The sequence below is a fragment of the Balaenoptera physalus genome, assembly GCF_965194825.1.
Source record: "Balaenoptera physalus genome assembly, chromosome: 13".
NCBI lineage: Eukaryota > Metazoa > Chordata > Mammalia > Artiodactyla > Balaenopteridae > Balaenoptera > Balaenoptera physalus.
Window position 1 is genome coordinate 64,708,047 of NC_138892.1, and position 26,736 is coordinate 64,734,782.

Below are 26,736 nucleotides of genomic sequence, written 5' to 3' on the forward strand. Positions count from 1 at the left end.
AAAGGTTAAGGAATTTTCTTTATTTTTTACAAATTAAGACTATGTAGATTCCATATATTTCTGAATCAAAAACACCTTTGTCTTCACAGTATGAGTTAGAGAATACAGCCTGAGCTGGAAACCAAGGAACTAGAAAAGAAAGTGATAATTACAGTGATTACTGTATTAAAAACCTGTTAGGCATTTTCTTTAAAAGTAGTTTTTTATATCTTGTCATTCTTGGCACTGTTTCTAAAGAAAAACTCCTTCATCCCAAGCAAAAAAAGCACAAGAGGTGGAGTTTGGCTTCAGGAGATGTAACGCATATTCTCAGGCCTAGCAGAGAATCAACAAATGTATGGAGAGTTGCTATTGGGGGCTGAATGGGAAGGAAATCCCTTTTAGTAAATTCTCAAGCCACAGGCTGGAGACAGCAGCTAAATCAGAGGGCAGCATCCTCTGCAGAAGCAAGACATTCTGAGTGGCATGCCACTCCAGGAATCACACAGCCTGGGAACAAAACTGTTTCATGGGATGGCACAGTGATGTGGTGTGCTGTGAACCAGCAGCCACTGGGTCAAACTGTGTACTGGTTGTGAACAGGGGAAGCCAAAAATGGTGTCCTACTAGCAATGAGTTTTTGATGGCTCAGTTCCCCTTACGTTGAAGTCCTGTGAGTAGCCAGAGCCACAAATGCTCCCAAGGCTGCCTGACCTTCTGTGCCAGCTGGCTGTGGCAGCTCACAGGGAAGGAGCTGGTGACCCCATTAGTACTGCCCCCCTACACTTGCAAACACAGAACTGTAGGAAAGCAGAAATCTTGCAGGTTTGGTCGCCCAGCCCCTGCCTAAAGAAGGCTGCAGATTTCTACAAACAGGTGAATAGACCAAAACCTGAAGTGCATCTGTAAAATGGACATTTACCTACTGCCCCAAATCTCTGGCCTGACACTACCTATTAGTGCCCAAGATAAGACAAAAACGCACCTAAGGACTGTTATGAATGCTGCCTCCCAAGCCATCACAGCCCGTGCCACTGGTGTGAACAAAGACCCACTCAGTTAGTGGGGGAGATACTACTCTCCCCTGCCCCAAACAGGTCCTCATCTGGGTCTGTCTGGCAGGATTAGTCACAATTACCTCAGAGGCTCAGCCATGCCCCTTCTCTATCCTTCCTCTCCCAGGACCCTTAATCACAGCCACCTGGTAGAAGTCACTCAGTAACTAAGGTAGTGATCAATTTAACAAAAAAATGGGGAAGTCTGGGAACTCTACATTATATCTTGCCATACATAATCAGCCATTTCATAGATGCCTGACAAGAATTTCCCTTTGTGCTGAAACCCTCCCACCCCACGGATGGAAAGCAGGCAGATTCCGAGGGCCAGGCAAGGGATTGGAAAGGGAACCCACACAAATCCACACTCCTTTCGTGACAGCAAGGCAGAAAGGCATGTCTGCCAGACCAGCAGTGACTCGGGCAGCTCAGGGGAAGCAAAGCATCCACCAGAAGAGGCTTTTCATGTTCTCTGTAGGGGTTGGCAGCTCAGACGTAATAAGCCTGAGTAACAATGGGACCAGCAAACGTCTTTCCAATGGAAAACACACTGCCTAGTCCCATAGGAAATGCGCATAAAGCAAACAACGCTGAGGGAAGAAGGGCCGAGCAAGGCGTCTCTACCGAACAGTTCAGGCCCACTCAGTGAAGCTCAGTCGTAAAGCGGACTCCTGGCGTTTGCTTCCTCTGCAGATCCAGCTCCTCATCACGGCAGACTGGCTGCCTGAGCAGAGGAAGAGGCTAGGGATGGGGGATGACAGAAAAGGGAGTGGGGAAGAATCCCAGAAATATGAAGCCAAACTCCAAACTATATTTTGCTAATCATTTTTTTGATCAAAAAATTCAAAATAGAGAAAACCACAAAGTACAAAAGCTTTTCTGATGCTTTTCATTATCACAGAACACGCAACCTGTATGTAATGTGTGCAAAGAGGAAATGAGGGGCGGAGGGAGAGGAAGTCAAATTGGGGAAGGCTGGATGGTCATTTCACTTCTTCTCCTTCTTCTTATCCTAGAAATGGAGGAAAATTACCCAATTAACTTCTGGCATTGACATTTAAGCTAAAACTCTTGAGTCAGCCGATACCTCACTGCCTTTGGTTAGTGATTGGAAGGGATCCGGCAGTAAAAAGGGAGGAGAGGTGCTCCTTCAGTATAGGAGGAACTAAATCTTAACCATCTTCTGCTGGTGGTCTCCCAAGTCGCTACAGACTTGACAACAATAAAGGTTAAGCAGTTGCTCCCGTTGCTACCCCATGAGTAGCTAGGTGGGCTGCCTAACCACTCCTGGCTACTCACGACCACGACAGCTCAGATCCCAACCACTGAAGGCTGCAGACCAGCAGTCTACCCTAAAATAACTAAACGAGAGGCCAAGACCAAGCCAAGATCAACTTTCCATTAGGCCTGAGAAGAAAGCATAAATCCTCAGCATAAATCAACATTCGAAATAATATAGTCCAGTTGAACTCTTCATTGCACTGGGGGGAAGCCCAGGGTATCATTACATGGATGAAAGGGATGTTGTTTTGACTGAAACTGCTTGGTCCTCAGTCCAATCGCAGTACAGACCAGAGGACCACCAATCCCATCTGGTCAACTGCTTCCATCACCACTGCACTGACTCACATTCCACCTTAAGTTCTGTAAAGAAAGGCCTGTGCTTTTATTTGTTCCCCTACTGCTGGAGTGGATGATGTTTGCCACTCACTAACCCTATACAGAATGCCTTTCTTGAAAAAAATTAAGACTAACAAATGGGTAAAATTGGCCTATTTCTAAAATATATATACAAAAGCTGGTGGTATTATATAAATCCTCTAGATTATCTTTTTGAGTCACAACTATCTTTACAGCCTTTAAATCCTTCATATAGTAGATTGTTTCTTGTTACCACTGAAGCTCTTTTCCTTTTGATACTAATCTCAGGGATTCATTTAAAAAAGAAAAAAAAAAAAAGGATGATTTTTACTTGTTCCTTTTTCTCCAACAGCTAAAGACTTCTAGTTGAACTCTTACTCAGTGGCCTGCCTTACAGTTACCCTGGACCCACACAGTGTGAGCAAGTTCTCAAGCTTTAAGTACACATAGATGCCGAGCTCAGGAGCCAGTCTTTCATCTTTAGGTGGTGCTAACCTTCTCATTCATAGCCAGGATCATCATGAGTTTTCTGAAGAGAGTAACGAAATCTAAGAAGAGGTCAACGCAGTGCCTGAAAGAGAAGAACCAGGTCACAAACTGCACTTCCCACTTTCCTTTATCCACAAGCCCACAAAGGTGCAGAACATAGAAACCCCGCCCCAACTCCAAGAGTCAACTTCACCAGCACTCCACCACCAACTAAGTAAAACTCTAGTGTCTGAGATCCTCTTCAACTCAGCGAAGCCATGGAGCATAGAGAAAAGAAAATTTAGACTCTGCAGAGGCCTGAGTCTGAACCTGGAACTACCATTAACTAGTTGAGACTTTGAGAGGATTACTACATTAAAAAAATTATATGCGTATCTTCTTCTCATTGTTAAAGGTTTAAAGAATACAATAGTATAAAGAGTAAAAGGTGAAAGATCCCTTTCCCTCTCCTTTGCCTAGAGGTAACCACTATTCAAAGTATGGAAAATTAAATACATATTATTAGTCCAACTTTTAAAAATCTGATGTCTTTCAGGAATTGAGGGAAACGATGCTTTTTGGTGCATAGTTCCAAAACCATGGATATCCTATCATGTATGCCCCTGAAGGCTGGCCACGTAAGTCAGCCAGTGCCATCTGGTCCTTCTTATTCCTACCGATGTGGAAAGAAAGGTGAGTCAAGCAAAAGATCATCCCAGAGATCAGAAAAGAGTCATCGAATGGAAGAGTATGCCTCCCCGCTTCATGCTCATTAAAGACCAGGTTTCACACTCACCAGATATAATCTTTATCTCCACTTTCAGCCTTTTCAATAATGAGTTGAGTATCAAAAAGGACAAAGCCACACATGACCACCAGTCCCACATACAGGTTTGCCTAACAAAAGAAGAATGAGATGAGGTTACCACGTGGTAGACATTGTAAAGAAAAAACAGCCATACCTCTTTCTGGCCCTTGGCCACTTGAAAGTACATCGAACGCTAACCCTACTGACATTAACATTCGTGGGAACTGAAGCCACAGTGAAGACCATATTACTTCCCTAGGCACAATTCTGCACTTCAGAAGGCTCCGTCCTGGGAGGGTGAGTGGCGAGGCTTCAAGAGCACTGCCCCACAAAGATGAGAATTCTTAGTCTATCTTGGCTATAGGGGGTTAAGCAAGAAAAAGAAATGCAAGGTAAATAGCTGCTGCAAAGTTATATGCAAATCTCACCTGGAAAAGCCAAATGGATCTGAAGAAAAGGTTCCCCAGGGAAGACAAGAGCATCAGGCTCATGGCTGACATCAAGATACCTGTAAGAGAAGACAAAAAGCCATGTTGAGAAAAGCCAAAGCAAAGTAAAGCAAAGCAATCCCATTAAGGGCATTCATTACTTTCCCCCCAAAATGAAGGCTTTCAATTTCAACCCAACAGTCACAAGTTGGAGGTGAGGGGAAAGGTCCTAGTGAGAATTCTGGCTAAAGTGGAGACCCTCGCCCTATTTTCCAGTCCACACATACCTCCCAGAAAGAGGTAGCTACGGCGCCTGGCATAGAGTGCACTCAGGGTGAAGCAGGTGAAGATCATTGCTGTGCCCAGGAAGGCGGTGGGAAGGATGCTGTTAAGGGAAAAGACCATTATATCAAAGGCTACAGGTATATAACCTATATTTAGAAGGTATATTCGTAGGACACTAGTAACATAGTTACCTGGGGTTGATGGCAATGCACAAGTCCAGAGCAGGGCCCAGGCCAACTCCTAGAAAACAGAAAGCCCCAGAACACAGCATTAACACCGATTTTTGAAGAGGACTCTCATCCAAAAGCTGATCATCAATAGCATGGGCATGCCTACAGTCCTAGAAAACAACAAAACAAGTGGACTAACGTAATTAAATCTCTCTCTCTTCCCTCCTCAACTGTTTTCCAGAGAACAAATACTTGACTGAGTTATTTATGGACAGACCTGCACAACTGTCCCCTTGGCTGAAAATCATAGATGACCCAGGAGGAATAGACATTAGGAAAAATGAAGCAGGCATGTCAAACATTTTCCAGCTAAATTATAAGGCTGCAAAACTCTGAAGAGCAGTGATGTGAGACTGTTAATGTGGGCCAGATCAGGAATTAGATGAAAAGGATAAAGAGCAAAGCAGTGCCTTGTGGCCAACAACCTGTAGTCATGCAGGCTGACTCCCTCTGTAGCAGAAAAGGCCAGACCGGTTCTGCAGGTGGACACCTGCCAACAGGAGGGTGTGGCGGCAACCTGTTCCAGCTCCAATCTCTCCTCTACTCTGGCTTTTCTCTCCTTCTGATAATCCCACCCCTTTAATAACTTCAAAAACTAGCTTTCCCTGATCTAAAAATCTTAATCTCTAAATCCCTTCCTTTCTACAATTTCTTCAACACTGTATAGATTAGACGCACTCAGAACAAGTTGTACTAACTCAAATGTTGCTTTGCAAGTATTTTTACTATGTACCTTGAGACTTGTTTTCCTTAATGACAATTCTAGAAGATCTGTGCTTTTAATTCTTTCCTTGAGAATCAGCAAAGTGCCCTGTAGGATGGATCTCAATGTATGACTTTAATTAACTGTCCACAAGATTCAGAACAGATGCTCCTATGATAGTTGCCAGTGTGAGTTCAACTAAGTCAGATTCTTGGCCTAGTTTAGTCCCATGTCCACCATTAACAAGTTACGCTACCTAAGCTCTTAAACCTCATTCATTCAAGCATACAAATGCTTATTTTTGGATACAAAAGTAGAAGTCACAGACACCAGTCACAAAGAGCCCTCTAGATGCGGAAGCAAGATGCACCTCTATGAAATAAGAAAGCAATACAAGGCACACTCAAATACAAGATAGGATGGTACAGTGTGCCAGTTGGGGTGCATCAGAATAAATATATATCTTGGGCCTTAATCTAAAGAGATACTAAAAATACAGTGTCCCTCCCTCAAAATTAAACCAATCCCTTAACATACCTGTAAGGAAAGCAAATCCAGCAAGAAGTCCCAGTCTTTTTTGCTCAGTTTCATGGCTATGAGGTGTTGCCATCAGCCAAATCATCAACCCCAGGGATCCCAAGGCAGAGAGCAGGCCAGCCTGTTAGATCCAGTCAATAATTAAACACTTGAAAGTATCAAATTTATTTTGCAAGAGACCTTATTGGGTTCAAATATTCACCTGGACTTCCTAATATTTGCTTCTAACCTGGAGGCAGCAGAAAAGGCAGTGAGGGCTGAGGAGAAAAACCAGAAGCTTGGAGGACAAGGTCAGGACCATGGTGGATGCTGGAGGCAGTCCATCAACTGTAACTGCCCAAGTCAAATTATGAGTCTGACCCAAGAAACAGAAAAGATGAATCAAAGTGACAAGTGCTTGAAGCATATTCCAATCTGCAGAACAAGTAGGAATGACCTCTTTTTGATCACTTTAAAACACACACACACACTCAAATGTATATACACACACACAGAAAAAACTGAATGATTGTGCCCCCCCCCTCAAATTCATGTTTAAGTCCTAACCCCCAATTTAATGGTATTTGGAAGTGGGGTCTTTGGAACGTGATTAGATCATAAGGGTGGAGCCTTCACAAAGGGAGGTTAGTGACCTTATAAAAGAGATCCCAGAGAGCTCCCTTGCCCCTTCTACCATGTGACGACACAGGAGAAGATGGCTGTTTACACAGGAAGCTGGCCCTCACCACAGAACAAATCTGCCAGCACCTATCATGATCTTGGACTTCCCAGCCTCCCAAACTCTGAGAAACGTTTGTTGTTTAAGCCACCCAGTTTATGGTATTCTGTTAGAGCAGCCTGAATGAACTGAGACAGAGAGTAAGAACCAAAATGTTAAGTTAATTTAGGGTGATGGGATTATGGAGTTTTATATTTCCTTCTTATCACTAGTCTGTTTTCTAAATTCTCTACAATGAACATGCATTAGTTTTATAAGAAAAAAAAAATTTTGTTTTAAAGCAAGTGGGAAAAGTTACAAGCATTAGAAAGAGAGGAAAATCATCAAGGATGTATGTAGACACCAAAGTTCCTTCCTTCTTTTAAAGGTAGTCAATCCTCAGTTTTCACAGTAGTTCTGCTCTATACAGCCACTGTAAGCAATGAATCAGTGATACTGAACAAATGCTCCTGGAGGAAACAAAGGTTTAAGCTCTTTCGAGCCTCTTGTCACATTTTTATCAACTGGTCAATACAAAACCTTGTCGTATATGTCTTTTCTGTTTAAAGATACTTGGATATATACTGTTGACTCATCAACATAGAACTCGTGCCCAGCCGCACTGTAATTCATGCCTGAACAAAGCTTATGTAACACACATATTTTCTCTATAAGGCACATCACAGTCTTGCACTTAGCAATACCACTCAGCACTTTTTAGCACTATGCCTGAGGCCATTTTAAACATCAAAATCACCAAGAAAAATTATAAGAACGCAGGTGGCACTAAACAGACTATGAAAAAGACACTTGTTTACAGTATGAGAGCTTGAAAGAAGGCAGTGTTGCCTTGTTCAACCTCAGCCAGAACATGGTGCAATGGACAACTCGAATTTTTTGCCACTCTGTGTATGGCTGCAAATGTCCACAAAAGCACCATGAGAACTGATTTTAGGGTTACAAATGAATTTTGCTGAGTAGGTAAATCACAAATACGGAATCCATGAACAATGAGGATGACTATATTACTTAAAAAAACAAACAAAACACAACCAGAAACCAAAAGGGCCACTTTTGCCTAAAAGGTAGAAAATGTTTTAGTCTGAACTTGAGGGATCAAAGCCCTATCTTTGAGTGTCTAGAGTAATTTTTCACACAACCTCTGCCAGTGGCAAATGCCAACACAGGCACACCCCTGTACTTACACTAAAAAGGTCACTCCAAAAGGGACAAGTCTTGGTTAGTGAGCGTCAAACTTTTTGATTATTCCTCAACCATCCCTTTTATTGTTTCTACCCAAACTCAAACTCTCACTCAACAAAGGAAAATGAGTTTATCAAAGAATAAAATGGGCCAAATCCTTAAAGGTCTCAACCCTGTCTCTCCTGATAATCATACAATCAGTGTTCTGTATCCAACTACTACACAGTCATTCAGGCAAAAAAAGAGGAAGAATGGAAGAAAAGATAAAAAGGTTACTGTGCAAAACCAGCCCAGCACGCAGACCTCTCCCCAGTGGGTGGGGGTCTTGTGTGTCAGCAGCACACCGTTCAGTGTCAGGGTCAAAACATCCTGTTTTCAGTATTTAGAGAGGGCAGAGCTGCCAGAAAAATTAAATGGTTCTGCATGTCCTGATTTACAACTGGCTCTGGCTGGGTTCAGATCCCAAACTACTGAAAAGTATTAAGGAAGGACATAGGCTTGTACCACCCTGCTGAGCTAGTTTCTTCCTAATGCGATTTGTGCCACAGCAACTAGAGGAGAAAACCGCTCTTACCTGAATGAAATGGGTGACCACATGGACATAGGCCCCGGCAGCCGCCACAAACATACAGAGGGCAAAACTGGCATAGACCTTCTTCAGGTGCTGCTGTGTCGAGGGGGTTCTAGGAAAGAATGTTAATAATGGCCATTACTCCAGGATCAATCTCATCTCTAAGCTAAGAATAATTTTCCTTCTTCTTCCCAGAGAATATGTGAAAGTTTTGGTACAATAAAAAAAGAATGCTTTGAAAACTAGGTTAACAAACAGAAAACCTTAAATGCTAAGGAAGGCCCCAATGCCCAAACTATGAACAATCATTACGCAAACTATAATAACTAAATGGCTTTCCAGCGACCACACCACAGCCCTTAGAATTTGGGTGCTTTTATCAGATCCTCTGGATTCTAGCAAAGTTACTATGTTAGTTTATACGTACAAAAGTTAATACATCAGGAAAAGGAAAAGAAACAAGATATAAAAGGAAATGTAATAAGGAAGTACAGTCAAGGTCAAAGCACTTACATGTGGGAAAATTTAAGGAGTGCATCAAAGTTGATCTTCCGATCAAATATGTTCATGATGCTAGAGTCTGTGGGACACAGCCTCCACTCTGTGGAATCAAGGAAATAAGAAAAGTTATTTTAAAGATACAAGGACACACAAAATAACAAACAACTTTCTTATGAAAAATAGCAACATACAAGTTTGGAAAAATGAAAGTTATATCTAAAATCCCACTGCCCTAACACCACCATTTGCATTTTTATGTATTTCCTTCTAGAATACATTTGTAATCATATGCAACCGTTTGAAAGGGGACAGAGGAACCCATCTTCTTCTCCCCAAACTGTTTCATTACTAGCATTTGATTTCTATTCTTTCAGAAGATAACCTGCCCCTTTAAAAGACAGTTTGTTTCTTTGAGAAATTCTCTATTAGCAAGCTAGTTAAAGGGACCCAGTCTTACTGGAACATAAAGCAACTTGTCATTTTTTCAAGATGCCAGAGAATTCCCTCAGCAAAGGCACAGAAGCTTAAAGATAAAAAAGAAAAACTATAAAGCTGGGTCTGGCACTAGGGCTTGCATTTTTTAAATATACATTTAGAAACTTTCCACCCAATGCAATTTAGAACTGAACTGTAAGGGAGCCACAATTTTAAAAAGAGGAAAGTTCCTCCATGAAAAGGAAATTTGTGCAGAGAGAATTTTTTAAAACACAATTTCAGACCTTTCTTACAGAAGAGTTGGAATAGTACAAGGAATTTCTGCACACTTCACCCAGATTTCCTAAATGTTAGTATGTCACCATATTTGCTTTATCCCCCCCTCTCTATATAGCAATATATGGAGACCTTTTCCTAACTATGCAAGACACAATGCCTCTTTACACCTAAACACTTCAGTATGTATATCCTGAAAACAATGATCAAAATCAGTAAATTAACAATAATACAATACCATTCTCTAATCTACAGATCTTATTGAGATCTTGTCAACTGTCCCAATTGTCAGAAAGGGCATTTTAAAACTGAACTACAGCCAGGTTACATTACATCAATACCATAAAGTCAGGATCTTAAGTTTTGCTCCCTCCCGTATGGCACATGCAATCCTAAATAAACACATTTAACCTATAGAACTAAAAATCTAATCAAGAGCTTTCATCCTTCCTAAATATCAGTGCTCCAGATTCTTATTAGACTCATAATACCCATTCATTTCAAATCAGCCAAAAACGGGGGAGAGGAGGGGATTAAAGCTAAGCTGTTTGAAAGACAGGCCTACTACTCACACCCATTCTATCAGCACCTAGCCCAATACTCAGCAAAATTAATCCAGGCAATAAAAGTTACAATCCCCAAACTGACTTCCCGAGGAATCCTGGGCCAGTGGAAAGATGCCATCCTTAGAGTTCACAAGCATCACTACCGCTTGTTTCCTGAGGCTCTCTCTCATATATGGAACAATTACAATGGCTGGCTTGCTTTCTCTGATTTCCTCTTTCCTTTCTCACCAACATCCCTACTCACCTCAGTTGTACTGTTAGTTTTGTTCTGAAGGATAGATACAGTGAGAAGCTGCAGAACCTACTAAAGCTGTTCCTCTCACCTCTAAACCACGGGGCTCTGGGCCCTCTTGATCTAGATGGTGCAATGGTTGCAGGCTATTGCACGGCCAACCAAAGCCTTCCATAACCATGATGAATCCGTCCTCTAGAGAACACACTTACAGGATGGCAGAATCCAGCACCTGGAAAGTGTCTTTGTTTAAAGCTTCCATTAACAGCCTTAATGACATCCCTAGACAGAACTTGCAACAGCACTGAAGCAACCTTCAGAGCCAAGTTTCTCAGTATTCACAACAAAGCTAGAGTGCCTCTTGCTTCCAATTTCAAGAGTTCAAGTGTGTGTGTGGGAGGGTGTGTGTTAAATCCTCAAATACCCTGGGGATTATTAGTCAGAAAGGGGCAACACTCTGTAACCAGACCCCCCTGAATGGAAACTGTCGGGGGGAGAATGGCAGTTTGCTCTCTGGCATTTCCCAGCGGGTACTGACTGTCTCTCTTACAACTGCTGATGGAAAAACCAAAACCATCAAAGGTTGTGAGGATAGGGACAGAGGTATCAAATATGAATTTCTCCATGATTTAGTGCCTTGCAATTTAAAATCATTAAAAAATTAATTAAAACCAGTTTTCCAACATTACTACCAACTCTAAAATGTAAGTGAAATATGTAATCACCAAATTTTCTAGATGCAAAGGTACACAGCAATTTTAGTAGCAGCAGCTTCATGGGGAAAATGCAATAAAGTATACATTTAATAATTATGACATGATGTATATATGACATAATTTCAGAACTATTAAAATTAGAAGGGGAAAAAGTTAGGTCTTAGAATCAAGGAAATATATGACAGTTTGCTCTCGGTCTGTTCCAAACAGACAAGAACTAACATACAGATAAGTAATGAGTTAAAACTGTTCTTATAACTTTCGCCAGATAGACTAAACTTACCAGTTTTCTATCTTAGCCTCAACTGCTTGTGCTCAGAAGCTGTAGAGAAAAGATATCTACATTTCAATGGTTCATATGCCAACTCAGCTGAACAAGATTAAATTGCATTCATAACTCAAAAATAGCAGCTCCCATACCAAAAGTATTTTCAGTCCCAGGGACAGTCAGCTCTCAACAGGGCTTGAAGTATTCAAAACCGTTAACCAAGTAACTCAGCTAACATTCCAGAGGGGCCCCCATAGTTAAGCAAAAATCTTGGTTTTAAAAAAAAGTACAGGGAATTCCCTGGCAGTCCAGTGGTTGGGACTCCGCATTTTCACTGCCGGAGAGCCCAGGTTCAGTCCCTGGTCAAGGAACTAGGATCCTGCAAGCTGTGCAGCGTGGCCAAAAAAATAAATAAACAAAATAAAAAATAAAAATAAATGTAAAAGTACATTAAAATGATAAATTTTATGTTATATATATTTTACCAAAATAAAGGGAAAACGTATACTACAAGTTACTCAAAAATTATTCATTATAGGACTCCCCCTAACATACACTGAAGCCCACTACGGAACGGATACCAGCATTGGTCTGTCTCACCCTGGACCCCAACTCGTACAGAGTTCTATACTCAAATCTAAAATAGGGAGGTGGACAGTGCCTCAGAGACTCATGGGAAATTTGCCTGCACTGCATTTGTAAATGAGAAGTAAATGTTCAGGTGTTACATAACCAAATTCCTTTTATTTAGTTTAGAGACTCATTTTATGCCTTCATCCTTTGAAAGGCAGAATACCAAAACTTGTCAAAATTTGTCATGCATATATTGCTCAAGCTTTGTTGGAAGTGTCACTGTCCGTGGTTCCCCAGGCCAGCCTCTCTGCCAGAGCCACCCAAAAACAAAACAAAAAACTTATTGCACAATAGGACTTCCCTGGTGGCGCAGTGGATAAGAATCCCCCGTCAATGCAGGGTACACGGGTTCGAGCCCTGGTCTGGGAAGATCCCACATGCCACGGAGCAACTAAGCCCATGTGCCACAACTACTGAGCTTGCGCTCTAGAACCCACACGCCACAACTACTGGAGCCCGTGCACCTAGAGCCCGTACTCCTAGAGCCCGTGCTCCGCAACGAGAAGCCACCGCAAGAAGCACACACACCGTAACAAAGAGTAGCCCCAGCAAGCCACAACTAGAGAAAGCCCGCGTGAAGCAACGAAGACCCAACGCTGCCAAAAAAACAAAAACAAAAAACCCCTTACTGCATAGGTTTATCAAGATAGAAAAACTCAAGTAAACACACAGTTTTGAGTTAGGTATTCCTGGGGTCTGCTTTTGTTTGAGGAGGGAAGGGCAGCAAGGGCAGGTAGGAGGAGACAAATATTCTTATCAATTAACATCTTTGTCTTCTTACATATTGTTAAATCTCTTGTTGTTTTCTAAGAACCTTCCTTACCCATGTCCTAAAACAAAATATTATTATCAACAGCCAAGCCTTAAATTAAAAAAAAAAAAATTCTCCTCAATCTTATTCCAACACCTATTAAGTACAATGCATATGAAACATGGCCAACTGGCCAAAAGCTATGCAAAACAATCATGCATTTAGTCTTCATTTTTAAAAAATCCTTGCCTTTGAAAAAGAAAAGCTTACTGACTCCTGGAGCCAGCCCAGAAGCTGCCTCAGTGTATACAATTTAACAACATTAAACCAACCAAAGAAACACTGTTCACGCATTTAATTAAACATACAGTGCATGAATTATATGGTTCTTCATTCCCGTTGTAGTAATTCAAACATCTTGAATCCTGTTCCCACACACCCAAAAGGGACCAAATTGATACTTGAGAGAAGAAAAATCTCATGTGGTTAAAAAAAAAAAAAAGGTGGTGGTGGGCGGGGGGAATTGTAATTTTTTTAGTAGTTCTTTCTACTGAATAGTTTGTAGAGTCTACAACCATGTCCCTAGCATAGTGGTTAAGAGCACAGCCTGCTGCGTTTGAATCTTGGCTACTTCCTTAGCTGTGTGATGGAGCAAGTCTCTGGCACTTAACGTCACTGTGCTTCAGTTTCCTCATTTGTAAAATAATAACATTTAATATTCCCTACTTCATACGGATGAGGACTAAGTGAGATAATACAACATGCTAAGAATAGTGCTTCGTACATAAGAACAGCTCAGTATATTAACCATTGTTTTTACTAGTGTAATTCATTACTCTCATGTCCTCAGTGCACAATTTTCCCCCTTTTCTTAAATTTTTGTTGTTGTTTATAATCATTTAATGAACGTTCCAAACACACCCTTCACAGGCTACAGATGATGATTTTCCCTTTTAGAAGTCTAGTTTTAGGGACTTCCCTGGCAGTCCAGTGGTTAAGACTTCGCTTTCCAATGCAGGGGGTGAGGGTTCAATCCCTGACTGGGAGCTAAGATCCCACATGCCTAGTGGCCAAAAAACCAAAACATAAAACAGAAGCAATATTGTAACAAAGACTTTAAAAATGGTCCACATTAAAAAAAAAATCTAGTTTTAGAAGACATTTATCATAGGCCTAATATACATATGCTCTGTATTTTAATTTTAAAAATGTATTACTCAAGAATTAGAAATGAAAAAGGAGAGTAACAACTAACACTGCAGAAATACAAAGGATCATGAGAGATTACTACAAGCAACTATATGCCAATAAAATGGACAGCCTGGAAGAAATGGACAAATTCTGAGAAAAGCACAACCTCTGAGACTGAACCAGGAAGAAACAGAAAATATAAACAGACCAATCACAAGCACTAAAACTGAAACTGATTAAAAATCTTCCAACAAACAAAAGCCCAGGACCAGATGGCTTCACAAGCAAATTCTAACAAACATTTACAGAAGAGCTAACACCTATCCTCCTCAAACTCTTCCAAAATACAGCAGAGGGAGGAACACTCCCAAACTCATTCTACGAGGCCACCATCACCCTGATACCAAAACCAGACAAAGATGTCACAAAGAAAGGAAACTACAGGCCAATAACACTAATGAACATAGATGCAAAAATCCTCAACAAAATACTAGCAAACAGAATCCAACAGCACATTAAAAGGATCGTACACCATGAGCAAGTGGGGTTTATCCCAGGAATGCAAGGGTTCTTCAGTATACACAAATCAATGTGATACACCACATTAACAAATTGAAGGAGAAAAACCATATGATCATCTCAATAGATGCAGAAAAAGCTTTTGACAAAATTCAACACCCATTTATGATAAAAACCCTCCAGAAAGTAGGCATAGAGGGAACTTACCTCAACATAATAAAGGCCATATATGACAAATCCACAGCCAACATCGTTCTCAATGGTGAAAAACTGAAACCATTTCCTCTAAGATCAGGAACAAGACAAGGTTGTCAACTCTCACCACTATTATTCAACATAGTTTTGGAAGTTTTAGCCACAGCAATCAGAGAAGAAAATGAAATAAAAGGAATCCAAATCGGAAAAGAAGGAGTAACGGTGTCACTGTTTGCAGATGACATGATACTATACATAGAGAATCCTAAAGATGCTATCAGAAAACTACCAGAGCTAATCAATGAATTTGGTAAAGTAGCAGGACACAAAATTAATGCACAGAGATCTCTTGCATTCCTGTACAATAACGATGAAAAATCTGAAAAAGAAATTAAGGAAACACTCCCATTTACCACTGCAACAAAAAGAATAAAGTACCTTGGAATAAACCTACCTAAGGAGACAAAAGACCTGTATGCAGAAAACTATAAGACACTGATGAGAGAAATTAAAGATACAAACAGGTGGAGAGACATACCATGTTCTTGGATTGGAAGAATCAACACTGAAAATGACTATACTACCCAAAACAATCTACAGATTCAATGCAATCCCTATCAAACTACCAATGGCACTTTTCACAGAACTAGAACAAAAAATTTCACCATTTGCATGGAAACACAAAAGACCCCGAAAAGCCAAAGCAATCTTGAGAAAGAAAAACGGAGCTGGAGGAATCAGGCTCCTGGACTTCAGACTATACTACAAAACTACAGTAATCAAGACAGTGTGGTACTGGCACAAAAACAGAAATTTAGATCAATGGAACAGGATAGAAAGCCCAGAGATAAACCCACGCACATATGGTCACCTTATTTTTTATAAAGGAGACAAGAATATACAATGGAGAAAAGACAGCCTCTTCAATAAGTGGTGCTAGGAAAACTGGACAGCTACATGTGTGAATGAAATTAGAACACTCCCTAACACCATACACAAAAATAAATCAAAATGGATTAAAGACCTAAATGTAAGGCCAGACACTATAAAACTCTTAGAGGAAAACATAGGCAGAACGCTCTATAACATAAATCACAGCAAGATCCTTTTTGACCCAACTCCTGGAGAAATGGAAATAAAAACAAAAGCAAATGGGACCTAATGAAACTTAAAAGCTTTTGCACAGCAAAGCAAACCATAAACAAGACGAAAAGACAACCCTCAGAATGGGAGAAAATATTTACAAATGAAGCAACTGACAAAGAATTAATCTCCAAAATTTACAAGCAGCTCATGCAGCTCAATATCAAAAAAACAAACAACCCAATCCAAAAATGGGCAGAAGATCTAAACAGACATTTCTCCAAAGAAGATATACAGATGGCCAATAAACACATGAAAGAATGCTCAACATCACTAATCATTAGAGAAATGCAAATCAAAACTACAATGAGGTATCACCTCACACCAGCCAGAATGGCCATCAAAAAATCTAGAAACAATAAATGCTGGAGAAGGTGTGGAGAAAAGGGAACCCTCTTGCACTGTTGGTGGGAATGTAAACTGATACAGCCACTATGGAGAACAGTATGGAGGTTCCTTAAAAATAGAACTACCATACGACCCAGCAACCCCACTACTGGGCATATACCCTGAGAAAACCATAATTCAAAAAGAATCATGTACCACAATGTTCATTGCAGCACTATTTACAACAGCCAGGACATGGAAGCAACCTAAGTGTCCATCAATGGATGAATGGATAAAGAAGTTGTGGCACATTTATACAATGGAATATTACTCAGCCATAAAAAGAAACGAAATTGAGTTATTTGTAGTGAGGTGGATGGACCTAGAGTCTGTCATACAGAGTGAAGTAAGTCAGAAAGAGAAAAACAAATACCGTATGCTAACACATGTATATGGAATTTAAAAAAAAAAATTGGTTCTCAAGAACCTAGGGGCAGGACAGGAATAAAGACGCAGATGTAGAGAATGGACTTGAGGACACGGGGAGGGGGAAGGGTAAGCTGGGACAAAGTGAGAGAGTGGCATGGACATATTACACTACCAAATGTAAAATAGATAGCTAGTGCGAAGCAGCCACATAGCAGAGGGAGATCAGCTCGGTGCTTTGTGACCACCTAGAGGGGTGGCATAGGGAGGGTGGAGGGAGATGCAAGAGGGAGGAGATATGGGGATGTATGTGTATGTATAGCTGATTCACTCTGTTATAAAACAGAAACTAACACACCACTGTAAAGCAATTATACTCCAATAAAGATGTTAAAAAATATATATATAGAATTGAATCACTAATTCACAGCTAGCTATATTCTCAAGGCATAATATTTACCCAAATGAGAGAGTAAAATTACATGGGGGGGGAGGGGGAGTCTAAGAATATTATAAACTGGAATTTAAAGGAACTTGGTAAATCTTACTACTGATTAAAACGACTTTTGTTTAAATGCCATGCCTCTCCTCTGGCACATTTACACTGTACCTCCTGTCCCCCAGGACCACAAAGGTGTTTTGAGACAGTCTAATGACCACTAAGTGATAATCTGATGTGGTAGAGAATTTGATGAAGTAAATGTTTGTTTATTAGCTTGATGCTTTCCTTGCCACCCCTAGGAAGTAAGTCAGTTTGATTTCAAGAAATCCAAGAAATTCTGTCTCGACTAGGGCTGGGCTTTGATTGTCCTAGATCTGGACTCCAGATGTCCCAGCCCATCCCTTAACTTGAACCAAAATCCCTGGATTAGGTAACCCTGAATCTCTAGGAGGCTGCCTCAGAACCAAACCAGTAACTGGAGATGGAATGCCTACTTCCTTCAATAAATTATTATTTTTTGCATCAAACTGACACTGCTGAATCTCCCTCTCTATAAGCACAACTGTTTGACAGACAGTGAATCGCAGAATGGTCCCAATGTCCTAAATACACAATCATCCTCCAGTATAAACCAGCAATCCCAGCCCAATAAAACCATATTTAGCCCAAATAAGAGTATACATAGATTAGGACAAACAGCACACTCACTCAGCCCTCATCCTTGAAGCTCTTTTTCCCCCAAGTGATTTGGATTCCAGTTAATTGTTCAGGAACTTTTCTCACACTTTTCACTGTAAGCAGCCCCACTCTTAAGTCTCTAGAATAAATCTAGACCCCCATCATCTAATCAAGTGTTGCGACCACAAATCAATATTCCCCAGCTGGCTAAGAGAGGAGCCTACCTTAATAGAGGGTCACTGAAGTGGCCCTAAAAGCAGTCTCTACAGTTTTTCTCTCCTTGGTTTGAATATTGTTTTTGAAAACAAAAATGAGTATGTATAATATAAAAACTACTTCATGAAATTTGGTTAGAAACTCTAGAGGAAAACAAGGTGGAGTAAAAGACACTTCTAGCAGATTCTATAGCCAAGTCAAAGTAGCAAAGGAAAATTTAGCAGGATAGTGCATCAAGAGAATATTCAGTGTTTTCCCAGGAGACTAATACCCTTGGGTAGTTTATGAAATAAAGTGAAACTCTTCAGGCTAGCAATAGTACCTTTTATAACAATACCATTGACTACATTTATATGAAATTAAACAAATTTCAAAGTGTTTTATTATATACACTATTCCCTTTGATGATCACACACATGAAGAAAGGGCAAGAATGATTAGTCCCACTTTAAAGATTAAAAAGTAAGTTCAAAAAGGCAGCATAATAGTGGCACGAGCACTCGATTTGGAGTCACAAGTCCTGCCATAGTCTACCACATAACTTTGGGGAAATCATTTTACCTAAGGTCATCTAGGCTTCCTCATCTGGAAGGATGATTAACTAACACCTGCTCTACTAAGCTCATTGAATGCCAATAAGAAAATCTGTGTGAAATTATTGTAAAGTGCTAAACACTTTACAATGGACATTAAATGGACATTAGTACTGACCAACATCAGAAAGTGGCGCAGTGGTTAGGAATCCGCCTGCCAATGCAGGGGACACGGATTCGAGCCCTGGTACGGGAAGATCCAATATGCCGCGGAGCAACTACTGAAGCCCGCGCGCCTAGAGCCCGTGCTCCGCAACAAGAGAAGCCACCGCAAGGAGAAAGCCTGCGCACCGCAACGAAGAATAGCCCCCGCTCGCCGCAACTAGAGAAAGCCCGCGCGCAGCAACGAAGACCCCTAATGCAGCCAAAAATAAATAAATTAATTAATTTTTTTAAAAAATAGTAGAGCCAGAACCAGATTAGGGATCTTCTGACCTCTCAAGCCTGGTGCTCTTTTTACTATTACACCCTACAGTAGAAAAGCAAGTTTTCCTTAAAGCAGTTTCAGCTATAGGTCAAGAGAAATTGTAAAACAACAACAAACATATGTTGATTCCTATTATACTTTTCTGTATTTTTCAGCATTTCTACAGTAAGTACGAACCATATGCATAAATCAAGAAAAGATGTGGAAATGCTGACCAAATATCTGGATTAATTTTACCTTTCCTATTCTTCAGGAGAGTGAGACTTCACTGGATCAATAGTGGGGAAGGGAGAGAAGGGAAGAAAGAGGGTACTAAGCCAGGTTTCCACAACAAAATGAATAATGGAAGAAGGAAACTCTGAATCCAAATTACAGACTGCATTTCTCAAGGATTCAACCATTCTGACCCCACTGGAGGAAAATGGCAGAGAATCTAAATGTCAACATACTCCTGAAGCCAGGCCAAAAAAAATATTAGACAAGGAGGAATAATAAAACACCAAAGAGGGTAAATCAAATAATTACAGAAATGTGTTTGCAGAAGCCGTAAGAAATGTAGCTATGAAACTTTTATCTTTCTTGAACTTAATTCTTAAACTACACATACAACCAAAAGATAAACTTGAAATAAATAACTAGAAAAGCCCATTCGCCATTAACCTTTAACCTTGAAATTTTTGTCTACGTTTCAGGCACAGTCAGCTCTTCTACGTGATTACACATTCACAAGTTAACTATTGCTGGAACAGAGATTCAAGTTCAGACAGGTTTTTGTTGTTGTTTGGTCAATGAAAGGCTCATGCGGCAGGCAATGCAACCTGGGCTGGCACCGGGCTGCAATTCCTCACTTAATAAACACACAAAAATACCACAGCTCCAGCAAGTACGTCCAAGAAAAAAAGAAAAACAACCGCCCAACGACGCCTTTCCTGAGCGTTCTTTGAGAAAGACGCCCACAAGGCCCAGGACCAAGCAAAGCCAAAGCCACCTCACCTGTCCAAAAGTAACCAATCAGACCTGAGCGGGGCTGCCCTGGGGGGCTGGCAAGCCAGGCCTGGCCCCGGTCTCTCCTCACCTCCCGCCTCTGCTGTTGGCTTCCAAGAAACTAAGGAGCCTCGCGGGTCACAGAGGAGTGTGACATCACCCGCCCCGCCGTGACAGGGCAGCCTGCCGGACCAGGCCCTCCTGAGTCCCAGTCCCCGCCGCTCACCCAAATGGGGCCCGGCCAGAGGACCCCCAGCAGGCCAGGGATCTGTCGGGTGGGGCGGCGATGACCCGTAAGGTTTCGCTTTCATTCTCCTCGGAAGGAAGGTGCGGGGGACGTGCCCTGAATACAAGGGATCGAGGCTGGGCCTGGGCCGTCTACACCGGGCGGAGAAGGAAGAAAAGGGACGCGCAGTGGGGGGGGGGGGGGGGGGGAGGCCAAGCAAGAGTCTTCCCTAGCGCTACCGTGCAGAATTCGCGCCTCGACGCCCCCCAGAGACCCCTTGGACTCGTCCCCGCCCCTCCCCCGCTCCGGTACGGTTGCGCATGCGCGGTAGTAGTTCTCGTTTTCCTCCCCTCCCCGCCTAGCTTTCCGGAGTCCAGTTGTCGACCAGGGCCCACTTTCCCCAGGATGCAGTCAGTCCGAAAACGGAGACTACTCCCACTCTTGCTCAAGCAATAACTGCTAACCCTCTTTCCATTTCTCACTCACGGCTTGCACAGTCCTAGCTTCAGACGTACCTTCTGACTCGCCGCTCAGGAGCCCAGACAGCTCTCCTATCACCGGATGTGCTTCTGACTCTCCCAGGGTCCGCTCCGGACTCTTTACCTCGCGTCCGCCCCTCGAGGGAAGCCCCGCCCCCGCGTTCCGCTTACGGCAAGTCCTCATTGGCCGTTGGTTGCACTTCTGCCTTTCCATTGGCTGTACTTGCATAAACAACGGCTGCTTACTTCAGAGCCATTTGCTTAACGCCCGTGTCGATCAAGACTCTAGCCGCCAACCAGCGTCGTAGCGAAAGATATCCGCCTTCTTCCCTCATAGTAAGAAAGGGTCGCGGTCCAAAGCCGCCTCTAGTGGACAAAAAGAAGAGGGGCAGGCCCCACCCAAGACACAGGGCAAGTAATTCAGCCTCCAATACGCGCGGTGGGATAGCAACGCAAAGTCCCGGGATTCTGGTTTAGGCTGGTCATGGAATGTTAAAGGGGGAAAGAGATTCAGAGAACACATAGAAAAGTGCTCTCACAAGGGCCAATTTACCGTGAATCTAGTGAAGCTTAGAAGGCTCAGCGAATTATCCAGGAACTCGAGGAGGAATTAGCAGCCCCAGTCCTGCATCGGACGCACAGACCCCACCCTGGAGATCACCCTCTAAGCCTAAGTGGTGGTCCTGGGGTCTTGGGCGGGGCCAGCGGGTTGCAAGGACCACCTCCCCATCCACCTTGCTTGGGGGAGGTGGGTATTAGTGCAGTGGGTGGGAGGGGAACCAGTGTGGCTATCTGGCTGAGCTGCTCTGGCAGCCCTGAAGAAACTAAGCCAAGGAAGATCAAAGGACTGGAGCTCCCCGAGGACAAGAAGCAATACTTGCGCAAGAACTTATAGTAAGGAGTTCTGAGACTGATTAAAAAAAAAAGTTTCTGCACTATCAATTTTTTTCAAAAACTTTTTTTGCTAATTTATCTTTCTAGTATCGCTTAATATCTTATAAAAATAATACAACATGGTCATACGAAGAGGCAAAGAGTATGCAGCCAAAAAAAGTAGAAAAAGATAAAAAAGCTTATAGTGGTTGACAGGCAAGTTGGTAATAATAATGCGGGTTTTTTGAATTGTGTTATGTTTGTGGTTTTGTCAGCATTTTAAAGTCTGTAATGATTTCTTATTCTAAATAAATATTGACTTTATTACATAATTTTGTATTCTTTTTCTTAAATACAGCATTATAATTGTAGATGTTTGGGGCTGCACAAAACATAGATCCACCCATGCCCCTCATTTTGCAGATAAGGAAACAGGCCCATGGACAGAAAATGTTCTGGCAAAATAAGAGAAGAAACTTAGATTGAGCATTTGATCAGTGAAGATCAAATCAGAATGCAGGATTTAGGAAACTGCTTTCTAGAAGGATAGAATAGCTTTTTTTTTTTTTTGGCGGCATCTCCCCGACCAGGAATGGAACCCGGAACCAGGGCCCTCAGCAGTGAAAGCGCGCAGTCCTAACCACTGGACTGCCAGGGAATTCCCTAGAAGGCTAGCATAACTATCTTTTCAGTAAAGAATACAAATGGACAGGGTATGATTCTCGGTACACAAATGCAGATATGCAATAAACATTTTATTTTCTATAGTGCAACCTAATGTTTACTCTGAACCTTATTCCACTGGAGTGGGAGAAAATACATTATCAGTCTTCCTTGAGGTTTCTCTCCCTACCCCACCCTAATTTCTGCCACATTTCTGGGGCTAAAGTGCTTGGGAACAGGGCCTATCTGGTTCCTGGTCATCAGTTCACACAGGTTGCTGCAGAAGTTTTTACCTTTGTACTGGTGTGGCCCTTTCAGGTACAGCAGTAGCTATTTCCTTGCCATACTTAAGCCACAAGAAATCTTTTGTCAAGCTAATATTGAATTCTCCACCTAGAACAAGAGGTTGCTAAGAGTTTGGCCTGTACAGTGTTGACCGACATAGTTTATTCATTCATTGATGACATAGATTATTCCCTCCATTTCTGACTCAGGGTCTCTCATGAGGTTGCAATCAGATGTCAGCCAAGGATGCAGTTATCCAAAGGCTTGACTGGAGCTAGAGGAATTACTTCCAAGGTATGGCTGACAATTTGGTGCTGGCTATTGGTAGGAGGCCTTAGATCCTCTCCAGATGGGCTCCTCCATAGGGCTGTTTGAATGTCCTCACAGCATGAGGGCTGGCTTCTCCCAGAGTGAGCAATCCCAGTGATAGAGAGAACTAGGTGGAAGCTCTTTTTACAACTTATCTTCACAAGTTGCAGAGCAATCACTTATAATAATACCCTTATTCCCAGACCCCTGTCCTGGGTCTTGTGCCTCAGAGGGCCTCATGCTTTGGACGGCCTTCCTGTTAATTTTCTAAGTCTCCCTCATGTGCCTGGGACCAACCTGGGCCAGTAGTGCCATCAAGGCTCAGCCCAGACCAGTTCCTGCTGAGCCCTTGTCCCAATTTCTCCCCTTCATGGGGTTCTCCAATTCCAGGGTGCCCAAGGAACTCTGAAACTCATGCCTGTGTCATTATCCCAAGGCCCTGTGATCAGGTCTCAATTCCAAGAGGGCATCCTGGTGAGCTGATCACTCGTGCTAGCCAGCACAGTATTTCTTTTGTGGAATCGCATGAGATTGGGTCTCCAGGATCATGCTGACATGCCTACTTGTGGGTCAGACAGAAGATGAGCTCAGGCCTCTGGGCTACCAACAGTCTTCTACTAACCTTTGGGCTTGAGTTGTATGTATGGGTCCCTGTATTGATCCTCTCCTGTCAGTGTTCTGACTGTGGAGCTGTGTGTGGTCCATAGCACCAGAGGACAACAGAATGACAGCGGGCATCTTTTATCCTGTACATCACTACACTCAAGCCACTCCCACCCCCACCCGCTGCCCACCCCACCACTGTCACCCAGGGTAGTCACTCCATCTCCTCCAAAGACTCTGGGATGTATGTCAGGCAGCCCTCTGGGAGTAGCCCCCCCTTCCTCCTCCAAGATCACTTCTGGATGTTTTTGAGACTGTTGCTGCACAGTGCCAACAGGCCCTTCCCAACTAATGTCCTCTTTTGCTTCTGAATGCTGTGGTGATACAATGTTCTCACCCATGTCAGTCTTAAGTCATGCCAAAGGAGACATGCACAAATGACATCATTCCTCTTGCTCTATCCATAATGTGTGGAAGATAAGGATGTGGTTAACACTGAAAGAAATCACAGTCTGGGAATGCTGTGATTATGGTTTAAAAAGTATAAGAGAAGATATGGTTAGAAGAGGTGTTGTTCTATGCTTATGGTATAAAATTCTGAATGAAAATTTAACATGACCATAAAACAAATTACTGTTCAAATCTTCTTGCATATTCTGGGTAAGACTTGCATTTGTGGTCACCATAAACAAAGCACAGTAATAATTTTTGAGAGAGTCATGGGTGACATGTGGATAACGTGGTGTCATGGGTAATGATATAACCTGGAGAAAACAATAGTATAAGGGAACTACAGGAACAAGAATATCTATATTGTTTCACTATAAACAGAGTACAAAGACCCTTGGCATTGTATTAACAGTGTTACTAAACAACCTAATAAAAAAATGGGCAGAAGATCTAAATAGACATTTCTCCAAAGACATACAGATAGCCAAAAAGCACACGAAAAGATGCTCAGCATTGTTAATTATTAGAGAAATGCAAATCAAGACTATGATGAGGTATCACCTCACGCTGGTCAAAATGGCCATCATCAAAAAGTCTACAAACAGAGCTTCCCTGGTGGTGCAGTGGTTAAGAATCCGCCTGCCAATGCAGAGGATACGGATTCAATCACTGGTCCAGGAAGATAGCACATGCCACAGAGCAACTAAGCCTGTGCTCCACAACAAGAGAAGCCACGGTAATGAGAAGCCGGCGCACCGCAACACAGAGTAGCCCCCGCTCACCGCAACTAGAGAAAGCCCGTGTGCAGCGGTGAAGACCCAATGCAGCCAAAAATTAAAAAATACAAAAAATAAGGTTTAAAAAAAAATGTCTACAAACAATACATGCTGGAAAGGATGTGGAGAAAAGGGAACCCTCCTATACTGTTGGTGGGAATGTAAATTGGTACAGCCACTATGGAGAACAGTATGGAGGTTCCTTAAAAAACTAAAAATAGAATTACCATACGACCCAGCAATCCCACTACTGAGCATATACCCAGAGAAAACCATAATTCAAAAAGACACATGCACCCCAATGTTCATTGCAGCACTATTTACAATAGCCAGGTCATGGAAGCAACCTAAATGTCCATCGACAGAGGAATGGATAAAGAAGATGTGGTACATATATACAATGGAATATTACTCAGCCATAAAAAAGAATGAAATAATGCCATTTGTAGCAACATGGTTGAACCTAGAGATTATCATCCCAAGTGATGTAAGTCAGATAAAGACAAATATCATATGATATCACTTATATATGTAGAATCTAAAAAATGATACAAATGAACTTATTTACAAAACAGAAACAGATTCACAGACTTAGAAAACAAACGTATGGTTACCAAAGGGGAAGGGAGGGGGGATGGATAAATTAGGAGTATGGGACCAACACACTACTATATATAAAATAGATAAGCAATAAGGATTTACTGTGTAACACAGGGAACTATATTTAATATCTTGTAATAAACTATAATGTAAAATAATCTGAAAAAATATATGTATAATTGAATCACTTTGCTATACACATGAAACTAACACAATATTATAAATCAACTATACTTCAATTTTTTAAAAAGTGTTACTATTACTTTTCTCCTTGTAGGAGATGTGAAATTAGCCAGCAATGACACATTTGACAGTAAAGAACATGAAGAACATGATTTCTGAACCTGAACAAGAAGAGATGATACCTGGACACTGAAGAATCACCACATCCTCTGATGTGTACAATAAACTGATTGCTATCCATTATTCTAAATCTTCATCAATAAGCCATTATACCTCGTATAGGCTCATAAATTTGGTAATCCATTTTAAAAATGAGATATAATTCTCATACTATAAAATTCCTCCTTTTGGAGCTCGTACAATTCAGTATTATTTTTTTAGTATATTAACAAGGTTGCGCAACCATCACCACTATCTAATTCTAAAACATTTTTGTTACCCCCAAAAGAAACCCTGTACCTGTGAGCAGTCCTCCCCATTCCCCTTTCTCCACAGTGTTGGCAACCATTAACTCCCTTTCTCTATGAATTTGCCTATTCTGGACATTCCATGTATTAGAATCATACAGTACGTGGCCTTTTGTGTCTAATTTCTTTAATTTAGCATAATATATTCAAGGTTCATTCAAGTTGTAGCATGTATCAGTAATTCATTCCTTTTCATGGCTGAATTACATTTCATTGTACGGCAATACCACATTTTGTTTGTCCATTCATGTCCAACATCCATTGGGTTGTTTCCACTTTTTGGCTATTATGAATAATGCTGCTGTGAACATTCATGCACAAGTTTTTGTGTGAACACATGTTTTAATTTCTCTTCGGTCTATTCCTAGGAGTGGAATTGCTGGATCTGGAGCCATAATTGGGGTGGTTTTTCTAAAATGGCCTTGAATGCTTGACACTTATCAAGAGATTAAGTCTATTTCCTCTCCCTTGGATCTGGGCAATCTTATGACTGCTTCCCATAATAGACTACAGAAGAAGTAGTGCTGTATAACTGCCAGGACTAGCTCATAAATGCTGTGCAGCTTCTGCCTGTTTCTCTTGGAGCGCTTCTACTTGGAATACTCTCTGGAGACTCTCTTAGAACCCAGCTGCTAGCTTGTGAGTCTAAGCTATTTGAAGAGGCCATGTAAAGGTTCTCCCACCAACAGTTGCAAATG

General features: G+C 41.7%; 1 protein-coding gene and 1 long non-coding RNA gene across 5 annotated transcripts in view; one reads left to right on the top strand and one right to left on the bottom strand.

The window, feature by feature from the left end:
- On the bottom strand, positions 1 to 20,999 carry TMBIM6 (transmembrane BAX inhibitor motif containing 6). 4 transcript variants are annotated; one of them, XM_082421480.1, is made up of 11 exons: positions 20,866 to 20,963; positions 11,615 to 11,653; positions 9,119 to 9,206; positions 8,609 to 8,717; positions 6,135 to 6,255; positions 4,856 to 4,904; positions 4,667 to 4,764; positions 4,380 to 4,459; positions 3,940 to 4,040; positions 3,171 to 3,246; positions 1 to 2,046 (listed from the first exon to the last, which is right to left on the bottom strand). In XM_082421480.1, exons 3-11 carry the CDS (start codon positions 9,172 to 9,174, stop codon positions 2,023 to 2,025), a joined length of 714 nt encoding a protein of 237 aa, XP_082277606.1. In that variant the 5' UTR covers positions 9,175 to 9,206; positions 11,615 to 11,653; positions 20,866 to 20,963; the 3' UTR covers positions 1 to 2,022. The 4 variants fall into 4 exon arrangements, with proteins under 4 accessions (XP_082277606.1, XP_082277605.1, XP_082277607.1 ...); XM_082421479.1 differs by lacking the exon at positions 11,615 to 11,653 and having other exon boundaries at positions 20,866 to 20,999; XM_082421481.1 differs by lacking the exon at positions 20,866 to 20,963 and having other exon boundaries at positions 11,615 to 11,669.
- LOC309641478 overlaps positions 11,752 to 26,736 on the top strand; it is a 27,186-nt gene continuing 12,201 nt past the window's right edge. The window contains exon 1 of the long non-coding RNA XR_014252619.1: positions 11,752 to 16,342. This is a non-coding gene — a long non-coding RNA (uncharacterized lncRNA). The remainder of the gene's footprint in view (positions 16,343 to 26,736) is intronic.